Source organism: Notolepis coatsorum (assembly GCF_963971535.1).
Source record: "Notolepis coatsorum genome assembly, chromosome: 18".
In the NCBI taxonomy this organism is placed as follows: Eukaryota; Metazoa; Chordata; class Actinopteri; order Aulopiformes; family Paralepididae; genus Notolepis; species Notolepis coatsorum.
The window spans coordinates 19860862-19878558 of record NC_140182.1 but is presented as its reverse complement, the minus strand read 5'-3'; the positions used below and the strand labels follow the sequence as shown (position 1 = coordinate 19878558).

Below are 17697 nucleotides of genomic sequence, written 5' to 3'. Positions count from 1 at the left end.
TGACATTTGAAGCAGGCACCACTGCTGTTGTAATTGTCTGGTAATAGCTGTTTCGAGTGTTTATTATTGGGTTGTTGTCGCAGACTCACTGCATGTTCAATTTGCAGCTCGTATGGTACTTCCTTCCTATACCCAGTTAAATCGGTCTTCATATCTCACGCCCCAAAGGCGATTAAATGAAAATCTACTTCATTCATAAAACACGGCAGGCCTGTCTGTGTGTGACTATAGTACTTGTTGTCAGCGATGGGATTGTCTTCTTTATAGATAAATAAGCCATTGTTGTTGTGATGATGCATCGCTAGAGCAAGACTCGCTATAAATGTTTCAAAGTGTAACTCAACTGAAGAAGACCGTATAGTCTGCTGTCTAAACTAACAACAAGGCTATATTGCTCCATTCAGTGTTTATTATAATAACCTATTTGAGCTCATCATCACCGACCAGGGAACCCACACTGTGACCGGATAATAATAAACAATAGCGCACAGACACAGCCGTTCATAGCGAGGGGGGCGTACGCGCGTAGGTCAGTGGCCAATCAGAGCGCAAAACGGGAACCCGGAAACACGAACGCGTTGGTAAAAGCATACACGCCATCCGGACACATGCAATTTGAAATATAATTATAGAATATAAAATATCAGGCCTAAAATGGTTATGCGATTAATTAGATTAATTAATTACAAATCCTGTAATTAATTAGATGAATTTTTTTTATCGCCTGACAGCACTAGTTAAAATATGAATAAATAAATAATGAATAAATATATATAAAATTATATGGATGTAGCTACATGTAGCTAGCGACTTTAGACACTAGCTAACAGGGTTAGACTGTGGCTCAGGGGGGAGAGCGGTCGTCTGGTAATCAGAAGGTTCCCGGTTCGATTCCGGCTCCTCCCGGTAGCAAGACACTTTACCCCTAACTGCTCCTGATGAGCAGGTTGGCACCTTGCATGTTTGCCTCTGCCGTTGGTTGGTGTGTGAATGTGTGAATGAATATGCGGCATAAGTTGTAAAGCGCTTTGGATAAATGCAGTCCATTTATAAATGTATAAATTTACTTGATCAGACAAAATATATATATACCTGGTGATATATGATGATTTCTAAATAATATCATATATATATAGATGAGATATATAAACCATATGATGACAATATAAATGATATCCGTGTGTCTGTCTGGTTATGAAACTTTACTAACTAAACTTTACAACATGTTTACACAATAATGTAATGCATGGTAATTATCTTTCTATCTATAACAGCGTGGTTGTTTTATGTTTCCCTCAGTGTCGGATGCCATAGCTGTGCAGAATGAGTGGAGCTTTGCTAAAAGCTGCAGGCCGCTCACCTCTCTGTTCCGCAAGGTAAACATGCCGACGACGTGTTTCCTGTACTTGATACAACCAGGTCTGTAGTCAGAGGGGACTGTGTAGTCCCAAACAGGAGGTCTGCTTTTAGTCAGACAGCCTTTTCCGTGAGAGCAGCCCACACCTGGAACAGTCTGCCAACACGGCTCAGGGAGTATCAAAGTTACATTTCATTTAAAACTAACTTAAAATCATGGTTGAGAGATGGTCAAGTGTGCGACCATTTTAACTGAGGGGTTGTATTGTAATGTATTTTAATGTATTTATTTGTATGTATTTTAGTGTATTGTAACCTATACTGATTCCTACTGTGTTTTAATTATTGTACTATGTTTCAATTATTGTTGTGCTCATGTCACCTGCCCCAGAGACTACAGTTGAAAATTAGCCAACTTGGCTAAACTGGCATATTTACAGTCAAATGTTCCTTAATATGCACTGTCTCTGTATTTTAAACCAATAAATACAAAAATACAAAATACAAGAGAAGGAAAGTATAATTTAAGAGGGTTATGTATTCTTAAAACATGTAAAAAGGTAAGAACTAATGTAAAAGCTAGATGTGTTTCAATTTTGGGAGTTAAATTATGGAATAGCCTTAGTGACGGGTTGAAGTTGTGTACTTCTCAGGGGAGATTTAAAAAAAAAAGCCTTAACTCATTCAGCGCCAATCACGGAAAAAGTCGGGTTAACTCGCCAACCGTTCAGCGCCAATCACGAGAAAAGTCGGGTTTTAATCGTTAGATTAAAGACCCATAGCTATACTATAAGATATATTTTAAGCACTCGCAAATCTTGCAGTCTCCCCATTGATTAAAGCGATGGCGTTCTAGCTAGAGTTGTTCCGATACCGATACTAGTATCGGAAATGCCGCCGATACTGCCTAAAATGCTAGTATCGGTATCGGCGAGTACACGTAAATTCTAGCCTCCGATCCCATGATGTAATTTATCTCCTGCCGAGTCCTGCGGAGAGTGAGGATTATAAAATGAACATGTTTTAAAGTGTGATGCTGTGTCATTTTAACAGCAGATACACTTTCTTAAATTCCATTGTCCCCGACAGTGCGGTGTGACGGGGAGCTCGGACGGGAATCGGGATGTGTTTGGCTGGTGTTATGATAGCATTAGCTGGAAAGATAGCTAGTTGGAACAACATCCGCTTTTAACGTTACATCAAATCAGATGATCGCCTGTCCTTTCTCCAGGACCTAACACTGTCCGTGACCGTCTATCAACAATAATGCACCCACGGTGAATTGTATTTAAGTTAAGTAGCTACGGACTAGCGTTAGCTGACTATTGCTAACGTTATCTTAATGTCGATGCGGGAAGGCGAGCTAGGTCAGTTAGCTTAGCTTGATAACGTTACCGTGTCTAAAGTTGGTGCTATTCACATAATCCAGCAATAATGGCTGCAGACCTGCAAGCAAAGTACAGCAAGTGCCAAAGGATAAGAGTCTGAGGCGGAGTTTCAAAAGAGAATGTTGAATATTTATTTTGCATCAAAAATCACAACATGAACGGTCTATCTGCCACTAGCTTACAGACTGAATAGGGTATATCTGCAGAGCCACTGAGTAGCGAGTGCAACACCGTTTAATGTCCGTGTGGATCATTGGAGTAGGGTATATCTGCAGTGCTGCAGCCCATACTCATTGATTAATGATACTAATACAAATCTATACAATCACCTGTTGTTGAATAAATACCATACGTTCTAGTTATTACTAAAAAAAACAGTATAACAGTATCTAAAAAAAAAAAAAAAAAAAAAAGTATAATTTATATAATTCTTTTTAAAAAAAAATTTTTATGCACTAGTATCGGATAAATATCGGTATCGGCCGATACCCAAAGCTTAGGTATCGGAATCGGATCGGAAAGGGAAAAATGGTATCGGAACATCTCTAGTTCTAGCGCCCCCTGGCTCATTAAGCGATGGCGCTGGATGAGTTAAAAGGATAAAATAATTCAGGAGTACAGTTTTGAGTAAAAACATCAAACATTTGTTTTTTCTTTCAAAAAATTATATCTTGCAGCATATTTCTTTCTTTCTTATATTAAAATATATTTCGTTTTTAAGAATTTGTAAAGGATAGGCAAAAATAAGCATGTGCTTCAGCCTATTCCTTTTTTTGGGATTTTGTGTGTGAGCTTGCCTTGAATATGTACATTTGTGATTTTATTTTCTTTTTTCTTTTCATTTTGTAAGTCCACACGGGTGTGTTTGATTTGTCTGTAAACAAGACAGAAAAATCTACTTCATTCATTCATTCATTCATTCATGTATTGTGTGTAATAGATGTGTGCCACCTGTATCGGTTAAAATAAACACTTCTATGGGTGAGAAGGAGGTCATCGTGTATAACGTTGCTGCCTACCTGCTCAGAACCCTTTTACAACAGATACTGAATGACTCGTCTTTGACTGTTGACCTCTGAATTCCACACCTGTTTGTGAATTTCTGAGTTGACGGATGATGTTTTTGGCTGCTCTCTTTTTGCAGGTCACTGCGATTACTTTAGGACCCAACCCATTCTCTTTTCATGAGCGCTTCACGAATTCCCAAACAACCACAGGTGCCCTTGGGGGCCAGGGATTGAATCACCCCATTTCAAATCCCATTCTAACTTGATGTTTGAATATAGGGTTTAATAATTAAATGAGAACATACAAAAAGAGACAAACATTTCTATGATGTCCGATTCTGTTCTAAGTAGGTTGTGATTAATCGACGGAAATGATCCAACGTGTCGAGTCTGACAAATACAAAGAAGGAAGAATCATCATTTCATTCAGAAGCACTAAGATTGTAAAAGAATGCTCTAAAAAGACCCTGTTAAAGTGCTTTAGCTCGATCTCATTGGCTGCATGGGAAAATAAAACAAGTGAACTTAAAATGTAAATGTTGATGTTTTTTTTCTTGGCTGAAAATTCATCGTATGCATCATTGTTGGATAAATTGATTATTTAAATGATAGTTAGTAGCAGCTCTAGTTGTAGATGTAGTAGAGCTTATTATCTCTTTAACTCTCTCTCTCTAACTCTTAACTCTTGTGTGTGTGTGTGTGTGTGTGTGTGTGTTGTAGCTGGCTGTGATCTTCAGTGTGGAGAAGCTGTTGTGTCGCCTACAGCAGGTTCTGGAGATCCACGAGGTCAACTGGCAACATGTCCTTTCCTTCCTGTCCACTCTGTTGGTGTACAACCCTGACGCCCAGTCCAGCCTCAGAGGTACACACACACACACGCATGCACGCACGCACGCACGCACGCACACACACACACACACAGAGACACACACATTATGAGGTACATGTACCATATTGTTCTGAATATAAGATGGTGTGGGTTTTGGGCGGCTGGGTGGCGCAGCGGACATTGCGCTCGTCACCAACGCAAGAGACACCGGCCTCGAATCCGGCTGTCAGCGTTGCCTCCGGCTTGGGCCGGCCGTCATGCTGACTCAATTGGCAGAGTTAGCGGGAGGGGAGTCGATGGGTGGTAGTCTGATCGTTGTAAACAGCGACTCCTACAGGTCGGTCAGGGCGCCTGCACAGCAAAGGCAGGAAAATGGCGGGGGCAGTCTGAGCCTCCTACACGTTACTCCTCGCCAATGAGAGTCCGCGCTGGCAGGTGAAAAGATGTGACTGGCTGCCTCCACGTGTATCGGAGGGGACATGTGATGGGCTTCTATCCTCCCTACGACCGGCCAGTGGGGGGCACATGCGAGCAACGATCAGGACAGGGGAGGGAGAATTGGCACGAGAGGAAATTGGGATGGGAGAAAAAATCACAGAAAAAGTGGGTAAAAAAAAATATGGTGTGGGTTTTGACGCAAATGACACCAGAAGAAGTGTGGTGGTCCTCTATGTTGGCGCTCTAGAGATTAGAGGTGTTGCAGTAGAGATATGGTGATATTTGGCCTCTTTCCCGTTAAGCTAGTATGGTATCCCTGAGCCAGCCTTTGAAGGACAGTGACTCTCTGGCTAATCATTAGGGTTCAGAGGGTTGAAAGTAGAGTTATGTTAACCAGTAGGGTTTAGAGGGTTGAAAGTAGAGTTATGCTAACCAGTAGGTTTCAGAGGGTTCAAAGTAGAGTTATGTTAACCAGTAGGTTTCAGATGGTTGAAAGTAGAGTTATGTTAACCAGTAGTGTAACTGAGGGGTACAATTCCCTGACTGTATTGATAAGTATGGTATTATTAAACCACTACCGCTTGTACTTTAACTTCTGGCCATCCAGTACATGATATAGATATGATGAACACTTTCCCACCTGATGAAACGAAGTCCACACAAATGTATAAATCGAATATTTTATATAGCAAAGGGTATATACAACGTTCACTTAATGACATTTATGATTTGAAATGCACTTGTAAGGCAAATGAGTATTCGTAGGTAAATCAACATTGAATGTCCAATCTCTGGTTACGCAGGGAGCAAATATACAACCTGGTTCTTTAGGGAACTATAGCGATGGTACTTAAATGATTATAGCTGGATACACTAAAGGGGGGTCCCGCTGGTTGTAAGACAGTAGGGGGGGGGGGTTAGAAGAGCCGCTGGCGGTATCCCATCTGGCCGACGATTTCTTGGGAGAATTCAGAGTGCTGAACACGGTGCCCACAGAACCTCGGTCCACAGATGAATACAGCTGGACCCTCTGGTGGACGGTAGCTGCCGGTCCACAACGAAGAGACGTGAGGCGACCTCACTCGGGGTAGAGCGCCGTCTCACCTAGACTCCTCTCCGGGGGGTAGTTCCAACACTCAGCAGTGTTGGCCGTTATCCATGGCATAATCAAAGCACCCAAAGCATGTAGACAACCCAAGCCGTGGAAGGCTCGCCGTCATCCGGGTAAAGCAATCCAATGTACAGGTCCACTCGTCCTGGCCCGGAGCTCCTCGGATGCAAGCACCACACGTGGTCCGCCCAGCCTGGTCAAGACTCCAGATAACGTCAGGAACGATGGGGGTACCGCTCACCCCACAACTCCAACCGAACGATGCACCATACACAACAGACCACCATTAACTCAATAGAAACACGTCCAACTCGACGGTACAGTGCCAAACCATGACAACTCAACCACCAATCCACACAATGTCTCAATGCCCATTCTGAGGCCAAGTAGGCCCCACTACACCACACGTGCGTCGTGGGTGAGGCCTCACGTCTGCCACTAGGCCGGAGGGCAAAAGACCAATGGACCAAAAGAAAGTTCCACTCCACCTGCGCCACACACATATGCGCTGCAAACAAACGGCACCATTCGCACCTCGCCAGACGTACTCCCACGCGGAACCGGGCCTGCAACGACATGCTTGTCGGCACGATTGAACTTGAACCAAGGGGCATGGCTGCTGGCGCCAGGCTCTCGTCCAATGGTAGAATGAAACTACCATGGGCTGTTAGTAGACCAAAGGGATATTCAGTGCACATTGTACAAGGAATATACAGGGTGTGCGGGAGCTTAGAGGACTGTATATAATTATCACCTTAGGGGGTGTGGTAGGATGCCTTAACTCTTAAACTAATTGTACCAAATACACAACTGAGTGAATAACTTAAAATGGAGTCACCTAAACTAGAAAGAGCGAGGAAACTGTTTGAAACATAATGCTTTTATATAAGCAAAAAAGGGGAAAAAGATACATACAAAAATATTGTTATCACATTACACAAAGCCTGATTAAATACTATTACTAAATTTAGATGGGCGCCCAAATAGTTATAATAAAGTGTTCTGGCCAAACGTTGCCGCGGTTACCACTGTGACAGAAGAACAATTCCCTCTGCAGGATGAGAGAGATGGAGGTGATGAGGAGTAGTAGACCGCTGCGTGTTGATGAGGGCGGGAAGACGCTGCCCGGTCCAATAGGCGCCACTAGTCTGCTCCTGCAGACCAGATGCTCCGCTGTGGTGGTCCGAGTGTCTCGCTCCGCTCCGTGGTGCTGCACGGCGCACGCCGACAGCTGCTGCAGACACGCTGGTCCCCTCTGTACCACAGGTTACTGCTATGGCTACTTCGTAGGACTAGTTGTGTCCCTTTACAGCGACACAGACCTTATCTAAATGTTCTCTGGTCTGTGTTATATATCGACTGATATGTCCAGTACAGAGCAGCTATCGAAGCATGAGCCGAAGCTAGCTAGCTTCGGCTAACTGGTAACGATAGATGGGGAATACTATAGTCTGCTGTAATATGCTAATCCCAGACGTTTACTAAACATCAAATTAGCTGGGTACTAAAACTCACTCTCTCTTGGTGGTATAATGTCCGCTTGGTAAGCCACGTTACATACTTGGTCACCGTCAAACTATAACGTTAACGAGAGCAACGCCGTGTGTACGTCCGCTCTCTTCCGTTGGTCCGGTCAAGTTCAACGTCAATAAGCTCATAGAGAGGAAGTGACGCAGATACGAGGGGACACTAAACCACCTCTGGCCCACTAGATGGCAGCACCGTCATATAACCTGAGATGCAATCAATAGGCAGCAGTGTAACATTATGTGGTAAATAATAACTTAACTCCCACAGATTAACTTAAAGGGGGATTATTTTAGGTCTAATTTTACCTAATTGCAGACCCTTCAGCACAGCCGCCCCCTGATTTGCGGCGCTAATCAGTACTGAGGTCTGCTGAATGTCTAGTAGTCACTCAGGCTGGTCAGAGTCAGAGTACGGGGGTAGTCGGATCAGTCGAGCCACTGGTCTGTGGTATGTTCTTCCTCCGACCTCCACGATAGCAGAGCGGACTCTTCCGTCTTGCCCTTTTACCACACTCTTCACCCCTCCGGTGAGCCAGCGGGCTCGGGGAAGCGCCTGATCCACGATCATGACTGGGGTTCCTGGTTCTAGGTTGCCTCTTTCAGTGATCCACTTGCGGCGGCCTTGCAGCGATGGGAGATATTCGGTGGTGAACCTCTTCCAGAATTGGTCGGCTAAAGCCTGACTATACCTCCATTGTCTTCTGCCGATGATCTCGGTGGAGGCGTAGACCGCAAAGGGAAGGGCCGCGTCTCGCCGCCCCATCAAAAGGCTGTTGGGTGTTATGGGGTCGAGATCGGCCGCGTCGCTACTGACGTACCCCAGTGGCTTGGAATTCAGAATGGCTTCAATCTCCACCAGCACGGTGTTGAAGACCTCTGCCTTCGGAACCTGTCCTCTGAGCGCGGCTGCTAGAGCAGCCTTTACTGACTTGACCTCTCTCTCCCACGTTCCACCGAAGTGGGGTGCATTTGGAGGGTTGTAGGAGAAGGTGACCTGTTGGGAGGCCAGCTCGTCCCTCAACTCCTCACTCATCTGGTGGTAACTCTTGATGAGTTCAGCTTCTCCTCCCTTGAAATTCGTCCCGTGATCAGACCATAAGGTATGGGGTCGCCCTCTCCTTCCAGTAAATCGACGGAATGACTGGAGGAAGCTGTCTGTTGTCATTTCAGCCAGCACCTCGAGATGGACGGCTCTCGTGGTGAGGCACTTGAAGATGATTCCCCATCTCTTAGCAGTTGCTCTCCCGATCTCCGCCTTGATGGTGAAGGGCCCGAAGCAGTCCATGCCCGTGTTGTGGAAGGGCGCTTCTTGGAGACGGAGGCGGCAGGATGGGAGGTCAGCCATTCGTGGCATGATGGGTTGGGCTCTGAGCTTCTGGCAGTCTGTGCATGACCGTTGGTAACGCCGCACAGCCTCCCGGCCGCGAAGTATCCAGAACCTTCTCCTGAGCTCCGCGAAGAGCCGCTCCGCTCCAGGGTGATACAATTTGGTGTCATAGTGACGAATCACCAAGTTAGTCACCGGATGCTTCGAGGGGAGTAGGATGGGGTGTTTGCTGTCCTCAGTGAGGCCCTGAGCCCGTCGTAGGCGGCCTCCGACACGTATGAGGTCTTTCTCGTCCAGTTCGGGGGCCAGTAGCCTCAGCTTGCTGTCTCTTGGTAGCTCCATCTTCCGTCCCAAGCACGCCATCTCGATCTGGAAGACCTCCCGCTGCACCCTCTGCAGCAACATGATCTCAGCTGCGGCGTAGTCGTCGGCGCTGAGAGGGGTCGGGTCTCCGGGACCGGGGTTCCGGTGGTGGAAGGTACGTACTTGGAGCTCTTCTAGGGTCTGGCAATCCTCAACCTTGGGACCGTCAGTATTTGAAGGGTCTTGGAGTCCAGTGAGGCCGCAGAAGATGGACTTCTTAAGTTCCACCTCCACCTCTGCGTTCTCCAAGTTCGGAGGAGAAGGCCAGTCTTCTTCTGGCTTGCGTAGGTAGTCGGGTCCACGGTGGTAGAGGTTGGGACGTGCCAATTCCTCGAGGGTCGCACCTCTGGTGATCACGTCCGCCGGGTTAACATCTGTCGAAACGTATCGCCAGCAGCTGATCCCCACAAGCTCTTGGATCTCTGTCACCCTTGTTCCTACGAATACTTTATATCTGCACGAAGTCGACTGGATCCACTGGATGACTGTTGTGGAGTCAGACCACATCGACACCGCGTGAAGGGGGAGGTGCAGCTCTTCCTTCAGCATCTTTCCCAACTGGGCTCCACTTAGAGCTGCGCAGAGCTCCAGCCGGGGAATGGATTGCTGCTTCTTGGGTGCAACTCTTGAGCGTGCAAGAATGAAGGAGACGTGGACTGTGTCGTCGGGCTCCACCGCGCGCAGGTACGCTACTGCACCATATGCCTTCTCAGACGCGTCACAGAATACATGAAGGGAGAGCTGGCTGCCGGTCAGACTGACGCTCGAGGGAAAGTAGCTCCTGGGAAACTCGATCTGTTGGAGGGTGGGGAGCTCTTCTTCCCACTTCTTCCACTTCGCCCCGAGTGTCTCTGGTAGGGGGTCATCCCATCCCTTCGCCTCAGTCCACAGCTCGCTGACCAGAGCCTTGGCACGAGTCGTGTAGGGGTTGATGTAACCCAACGGGTCATATTGACTCGCCAGAGTACTGTAGATCGACCTCCTGGTTACGTAATGGCGAGTCTCGATTTTCTTTTGCCGGTAACACAGGGTGTCAGACTTGAAACGCCAGAGGAGACCCAGAGTCATTTCATGGGCGTCCTCACTTGACTGGGAGAGCCAGGTCTCGCTGCTGTCAGCCTTCGCTTCGTCTGGGAGGTCTCGGACGACCTCAGGGTTGTTGGTGGCCCACTGGCGGACCTCAAAGCCAGCGGTGGCCAGGAAGGTGCGTATGTCATGCACCAGCTTGTAGGCCTCTTCCGCGGTCTCCACGCTGTGGAGGCAGTTGTCCACATAGAAACTGTGGTGGACAGCATCGGAGACTCCGGGGGGTGCGGCGCCGTCGTCGACATGAAGCTGCAGGGCGTAGGTGGCGCAACACGGGCTGCAGGTCGTCCCGAAGGGCAGCACCTCCCACTGATAGATGGACGGTTCCGGGTCGTCTGGGTTTTCTCTCCACAAGAACCTCATGAGTGGCTTATCTTCGTCGAGCAAACACACCTGATGGAACATGCGTTTGATGTCGCCACTGATGGCGGTCTTCTGTCGTCGGAAGCGCACCATGACTCCGAGGAGAGGAGGGGTCAGAGTCGGACCGGGCAGGAGATAGCGGTTGAGGTTCTGCTGGCGCACTTGAAAGCTGCAATTAAAGACCACTCTGTTCTTTCTGTTGTGTTTAACGTTATGGTGTGGAAGGTACCATGACTCGGTACTCCTTTCCGCCTCCTCAGGCTTCAGCCTCCTGACTAGTCCAGACTCTATGAGCTTGCTCATTTCTGTGGCGTAGGCGGCAGCCGTCTCGGGGTCTCTGCTGAGTCTTCTTTCAGTGCTAAGCAGACACGGCTTCGCTACTCCTGGGGGAACCTTGAAGGTCGGCATGGGCTCTCTTCTCAAGAGCGGTGTGGCGTATATCTGAGGACACCGCGCACGCAGACACGCTTGGTCTTGGCTTGGAGAAGATCCATCGCCGCCTTATCTTCTTTGGAGCGAGTGTGTATCTTCTCGTTTTTGTATGGAGCAATGTCCAGCTGCCATAACCTCTGAACATTCTCCAGCAATGCCTCGTCTTCATGCCCCGCTCCAATGAAGAGGCAGTGGGTCTGACGGGCGTTCAGATTTCTTAGACTGATGGGGCCCTGCAGGGTCCAGCCTAGCGGAGTCTCCAGGGCGACGGGACATCCGGGTGGACCCGGGATGATGTGCTTGGGTAAAGTGAGGTTCACATTATCGGAGCCGAGCAGGAGGGTGGGCTTCACCTCCATTGCAGCGTTGATCCCCAGATTACGGAGATGTGGGTACCTCTTCATGAGGGACTCCATCGGGTAGCCGTAACTGGAGAGGCACAACCCGGCAGCTGTGAATACGCGGCTCACTTTGAAGACTTCCTTCGGCCGTCCGGCCGGTGTGAGGGTGAGGGCCACACTTTCTCCTCGAATAGTGGTGCGCCCTGGTTGGATGGTGAGGAGATCCAGCTCCTCTGCGTCGCCCACGAGTCCAAGGGCGATGGCAGCCTCACGCATCAGCAGCGTGCGCTCCGAGCCATCGTCAATAACCGCGTAGGTCTCCAGAGTCTTGTCGCGGTTCCGCAGGACCACCGGCACAATCTTCAACAGCACGCGGGGAGTGCTGCCTCTCACGGGGCCCACGTAGTAGTTGCGTAGCTCTCTAGAGGGCTCATCACGGACTTCCGCCACATAAGGCTTAGCCTTGTCGTCTCTATTGTTGAGGTCGTGGAGGGCCGTGAGGTGGATCTTCCCGCACCCGCTCTGTCTGCAGGGTCCCTTGAGGGTGCAGTCCTTTGCTCGGTGCTCACGGGCGCACTTCCAGCACCGCTTATTCTCTATTATCCACTGTTTCTTTTCCTCTGTAGTCTTCTCCTTGAACACGGGACAGTTGTCTAGCCAGTGGACCTCTGTGCAGCACTGGCATGGCGGCGGAGTCTTCTTCTCTCCTTTCTTCTGGGAGGAGAAGCCTCGTTGGCCTTTCGGGGGCCCTTGGTGCTCCTTTGATGTGGTTTCATGTACGGTGGTCAGCACCCTAACGGGCCGCCCTGTTCGGTCTGACTTGTCTCGTCCACTGCGTCCATTGCCTCTCGGCTCTTCCTGCTTGGGGAGGCGGATGTGCCTCATCTCCGACTTCAGGAACTCTGAGAGCTCCATCAGGGTAGACAGTGGCTGTTGGGGGTGGAGACGCTCGTGTTCCCGTCGGAACCTCTCTTCCCTTTCCTTTGGAAGCTTCCTGACGAAGCGTTCTACGTTGGAGCCTGCATAGAGCTCAGTGCGGCCGGCGGCTCCTTGGAACGTCAGGAGGCTCACCAGAGCCTGTACCTTCAAGGAGTATGCGTCCAGGGCGTGGTCGTCCTTTATGTCTGCCATTTCTCCCAGCTCGTGGATCTCCTCCACTATGTGGTCCCACGGGCGTCCCCAGCGCTCGTCCAGGGCCTGGAGAGACGAAGTATAGGGGGTGGGGGAGTATGCGTTGGCAGTGCATATGAGCTTGGCCGCAGGCAGCGTACAGTGCATAGACAGCTCGAGGAACTTCTGTTGCTCGCTGTGGTTGGCGGCGCCCAGGAGGAACTCCAGACACATCCTCATGTCATGGTACTGACTTCTAGAATTGTCTTTGAAGAATGGGATGGCGCTCCCTGGTGGGCGCTGTGGGAGCGGGTCGTACCTAGGGGCCGGTGCAGTTACGGGCCAATGTTGATGGGATCTGGAGGTTGCTCTGTGTGTGGCGGGTAGCCGCTCACATTGAGAGCGGGGTGGCACCTCTCCTGGTGCCGTATATTCCTCCTGCAGACGAGCCAGTCGCCTTTCCAGGTCTTCGGAGTCGGCCTTGTCCCTTCTTCGGGGTCGGGGATACGTAGCCGGGTGCTCCTCCCTTTCAGGCTGGCGGCGCTGGGGTGAGTTATTCCTAGTGGATGCTCTTGATGATTGCCTGGAGGCAGAGGCCGATTGCAGTTGGGCGGTAGCGAGCCGGGTGTACTCCAAGGCCTGGGCTGCCGCTCTATCGCGCTCCCGCTCCAGTGCTTCCGCGGCTCTTCTCTCTCTGTCGAGCGCATCTTGGCGTCGTTGAGCCTCTCTTGCGAGCGCATCTTCGCGTTGTTGTTGCATGCATTGGAACATGAATTCTGTTTGGCTTGTAACGCTCCCTCTGCTTTGTGCTCTGCTGGGGGGCCTACTAGTTCTGCGAGTGTCTAGGAAGAACTCTCCCGGTTGGAAGTGATTGAAGTCCTGCCTGCCGCGTAGCTCCACTCTGTCTGGGGGATTGATATCCTCTCCAGGTTGCGAGTCGTTTTCAGCTGAGTCACTCTCCTCTTCTTCTTCAGACTCATCTTGCTCATCATACTCATCTTGGTTGGCGGTATCCAGTGGCAAGAAGGTAGTTATGTCTTTACTACACGAGACTGCCTCCTGGTGTCTCTTCTTCTCTTCAGGCCGCTGGGGGGTGTCAGTCGGGTCTGACTCTGTTCTCAGAGTCTGATCTAACTGCGGTGTGGCAGCAGCACCCTCTACTAGCTGGGGTGTGCCTGCCGTCTGATCTAACTGTGGTGTGGCAGCAGCACCCTCTACTAACTGGGGTGTGCCTGCCGTCTGGGTTGTAAAGTCCCCTACTGTCCGGTCAGCTGATGTGTTTAGCATATGCTGATTGCTCTCCGAACTAGGGCTACTGGGTGTACCCAGGACACAGTCATCTAGTCGGGAGGGTAATCTACGCTCCCTAGGAGCACGTGTCTTCCCTTCAGGGAAGGGGGGGGGGGGGGCCCTTTGAACCTACCTCGCTCTTTTGTGACATCCTATCTGGTTTAAATCCGGCTCGAAGTGACCAAATTGTGCGGGAGCTTAGAGGACTGTATATAATTATCACCTTAGGGGGTGTGGTAGGATGCCTTAACTCTTAAACTAATTGTACCAAATACACAACTGAGTGAATAACTTAAAATGGAGTCACCTAAACTAGAAAGAGCGAGGAAACTGTTTGAAACATAATGCTTTTATATAAGCAAAAAAGGGGAAAAAGATACATAAAAAAATATTGTTATCACATTACACAAAGCCTGATTAAATACTATTACTAAATTTAGATGGGCGCCCAAATAGTTATAATAAAGTGTTCTGGCCAAACGTTGCCGCGGTTACCACTGTGACAGAAGAACAATTCCCTCTGCAGGATGAGAGAGATGGAGGTGATGAGGAGTAGTAGACCGCTGCGTGTTGATGAGGGCGGGAAGACGCTGCCCGGTCCAATAGGCGCCACTAGTCTGCTCCTGCAGACCAGATGCTCCGCTGTGGTGGTCCGAGTGTCTCGCTCCGCTCCGTGGTGCTGCACGGCGCACGCCGACAGCTGCTGCAGACACGCTGGTCCCCTCTGTACCACAGGTTACTGCTATGGCTACTTCGTAGGACTAGTTGTGTCCCTTTACAGCGACACAGACCTTATCTAAATGTTCTCTGGTCTGTGTTATATATCGACTGATATGTCCAGTACAGAGCAGCTATCGAAGCATGAGCCGAAGCTAGCTAGCTTCGGCTAACTGGTAACGATAGATGGGGAATACTATAGTCTGCTGTAATATGCTAATCCCAGACGTTTACTAAACATCAAATTAGCTGGGTACTAAAACTCACTCTCTCTTGGTGGTATAATGTCCGCTTGGTAAGCCACGTTACATACTTGGTCACCGTCAAACTATAACGTTAACGAGAGCAACGCCGTGTGTACGTCCGCTCTCTTCCATTGGTCCGGTCAAGTTCAACGTCAATAAGCTCATAGAGAGGAAGTGACGCAGATACGAGGGGACACTAAACCACCTCTGGCCCACTAGATGGCAGCACCGTCATATAACCTGAGATGCAATCAATAGGCAGCAGTGTAACATTATGTGGTAAATAATAACTTAACTCCCACAGATTAACTTAAAGGGGGATTATTTTAGGTCTAATTTTACCTAATTGCAGACCCTTCAGCACACAGGGGATATCAAACGATATACAAATACTATTAAATATATATCCATAAATAAATATATATATTCGGTTTAATCTGATCCTTCACAACAGCCGCCCCCTAATTAGTCCCACCTAATTAGCTAAGCAGAGACAGATTAACCGCCCTGTCTACCACTCAAGGTCCGCTGTAAGGGTCAGTCAACTCACAAAGTCATGGGGTCATGGTCGTCATCGATAGTGTCTGGGAGTCTGGGCAGTTCTATTAGCCTCGCCACGGGTCGTGTGTAAGTTCGCCCTTGGACGAGCACTTCAGCTGCTCGGACCTTGCCATCGGCACCGGTGATCACTTTGCTTACGCGGCCAGCCGGCCACATAGCTCTGGGTAGTGACTGGTCGATAATCATGACGACTGTTCCTTCTGTCAAATTGTCTCTCTCTTTTACCCACTTCTGGCGGGTCTGTAGAGACGGTAGGTAGTGGAGTAGGAAGCTGTTCCAAAACTTGTCAGCTAGCACTTGACTGTACCTCCACATTCTTCGGCCGTTCGCTTCTTCAGGCCTGTACATTGTCTGGGGTAGCGCGGGGTCCAGCCGCCCCATTAAGAGTGTGTTGGGGGTGACTGGGTCGACATCTGCTACATCACTGGAGACGTAGCCGAGGGGCTTGGAGTTCAATACTCCCTCGATCTCCGTGAGGACTGTCATTAGGACTTCTTCCGCCACAGTCTGGGCCCCAAGCACGGCGTACAGGGCTGTCTTTATAGAACGTACTTCTCGTTCCCAGGTTCCACCGAAGTGGGGTGCGTTCGGGGGATTAAACTGGAAGTCAATCTGGGATGGAGCGAGGTGGGTCTTAAGTTCTGGGCCCATAGCTTGGAAGCTCTCTCTCAGCTCTCTTTCTCCGCCTTTGAAGTTTGTCCCGTGATCAGACAACAATGTAGACGGTTTTCCTTTCCGTGATGTGAATCTTCGGAAGGCCATAAGGAATGAGTCTGTGCTCATGGTCGGAAGGAGTTCGATATGGATCGCTCTGGTGGTCATGCATTTGAATACAATACCCCACCGCTTCTCGGTTCCTCTTCCCCTCTTTATATACAACGGGCCAAAACAGTCCATGCCTGTGGAGTGGAATGGCTTGTCGCCGAGTCGGAGGCGACAGGGAGGCAGGTCAGCCATCCGGGGTATGCTGGGCTGCGCGCGCCACTTTCGGCAGTCTAGACAGGTTCGCTGGAAGCGTCGCACCGCTTCTCTTCCTTGAAGTATCCAATAGCGACGTCTGATCTCCGCGAAGACTCTCTCTGCTCCGGCGTGGTGTACATCCTCGTCGTATTTCTTTATGATCAGCTCTGTGACCTTGTGTCGGCTGTTCAAGACTATCGGGTACTTAATGTCATCCGGTAGATCGGGGGCTCTCCGCAGGCGACCACCCACTCTGATGAGATTATGGGCGTCGCTCTCGGGTGCCAGATGGAGCAGTCTGCTGTCTGATGGGCTTTCCTCCCTGTAGACAGTCTAGCTCATCGGGGAACGAGTCTCTCTGGGCTCGTTGTAGTAGAAGAAGTTCTGCTTCTTCGTAGTCAGCTGCTGAAATGTCAGTGGTGGACTGAATCTCTGGGTGGTGCCACAGGAATGTCTTTAGCTGCGCACTCTGTAGGGTAATGCAGTCATCTATGTTGGGGTCTGTGGAGGCGACTGTGCTCAGTCCACAGAACATAGGTTTCTTGTTCTCAGCCTCCTCTTTACTTGCTTCCCGTGGGGTGGGCGTAGGCCACTCTTCTTCCGGGAGCTTGAGGAATTCTGGTCCGTCACTGTAGATGTTGCGACGGGTGAGGTCATCCAGGGACATTCCCCGGGTGATGACGTCAGCTGGGTTGTGTTTGGTGTCCACATACCGCCAGCTTGCTGCTTCTGTTAACTCTTGAATCTTGGTGACTCTGACTCCCACGAAGACTTTGTATCTGCATGAATCAGACTTGATCCATGTTAGTACTGTCGTGGAATCTGACCACAAGATTGTTCTGTGCACCGGAATGGTGAGTTCACGTTGGATTAACGTGGCTAGATGCGCTCCTGCTAGGGCTGCGCAGAGCTCTAGACGCGGGATAGATTGTTGCTTTCGTGGGGCTATTCTTGAGCGAGCCAGGATGAAAGCAGTGTGTATCTCTCCTCCCTTCTCTTGGGCACGCAAGTAGGCCACCGATCCATAGGCTACTTCGGAGGCGTCACTGAAGACGTGTAGATCCATCTTGCATGTCTCTGGCCTCACTGTGGGGGGGAAGTAGCTGCGGCGTATATTGACGCCTGGGAGTGAGCGGAGTTCCGTCTCCCACTCTCTCCATGTGGAGGCAAGGTGTGCGGGTATTGGGTCGTCCCAGCCCTGGTCCTTGTCCCATAGTGCTCGTACAATCATCTTTGCCCTGGTG

General features: G+C 49.6%; 1 protein-coding gene across 1 annotated transcript in view; it reads left to right on the top strand.

Moving 5' to 3' along the window:
* The window catches only part of fanca (FA complementation group A), a 104052-nt gene that overhangs the window by 17099 nt on the left and 69256 nt on the right, over positions 1 to 17697 (top strand). The window contains exons 11-12 of the mRNA XM_084335098.1: positions 1300 to 1376; positions 4472 to 4613. Coding sequence (XP_084191224.1) covers positions 1300 to 1376; positions 4472 to 4613 — 219 coding nt within the window. The remainder of the gene's footprint in view (positions 1 to 1299; positions 1377 to 4471; positions 4614 to 17697) is intronic.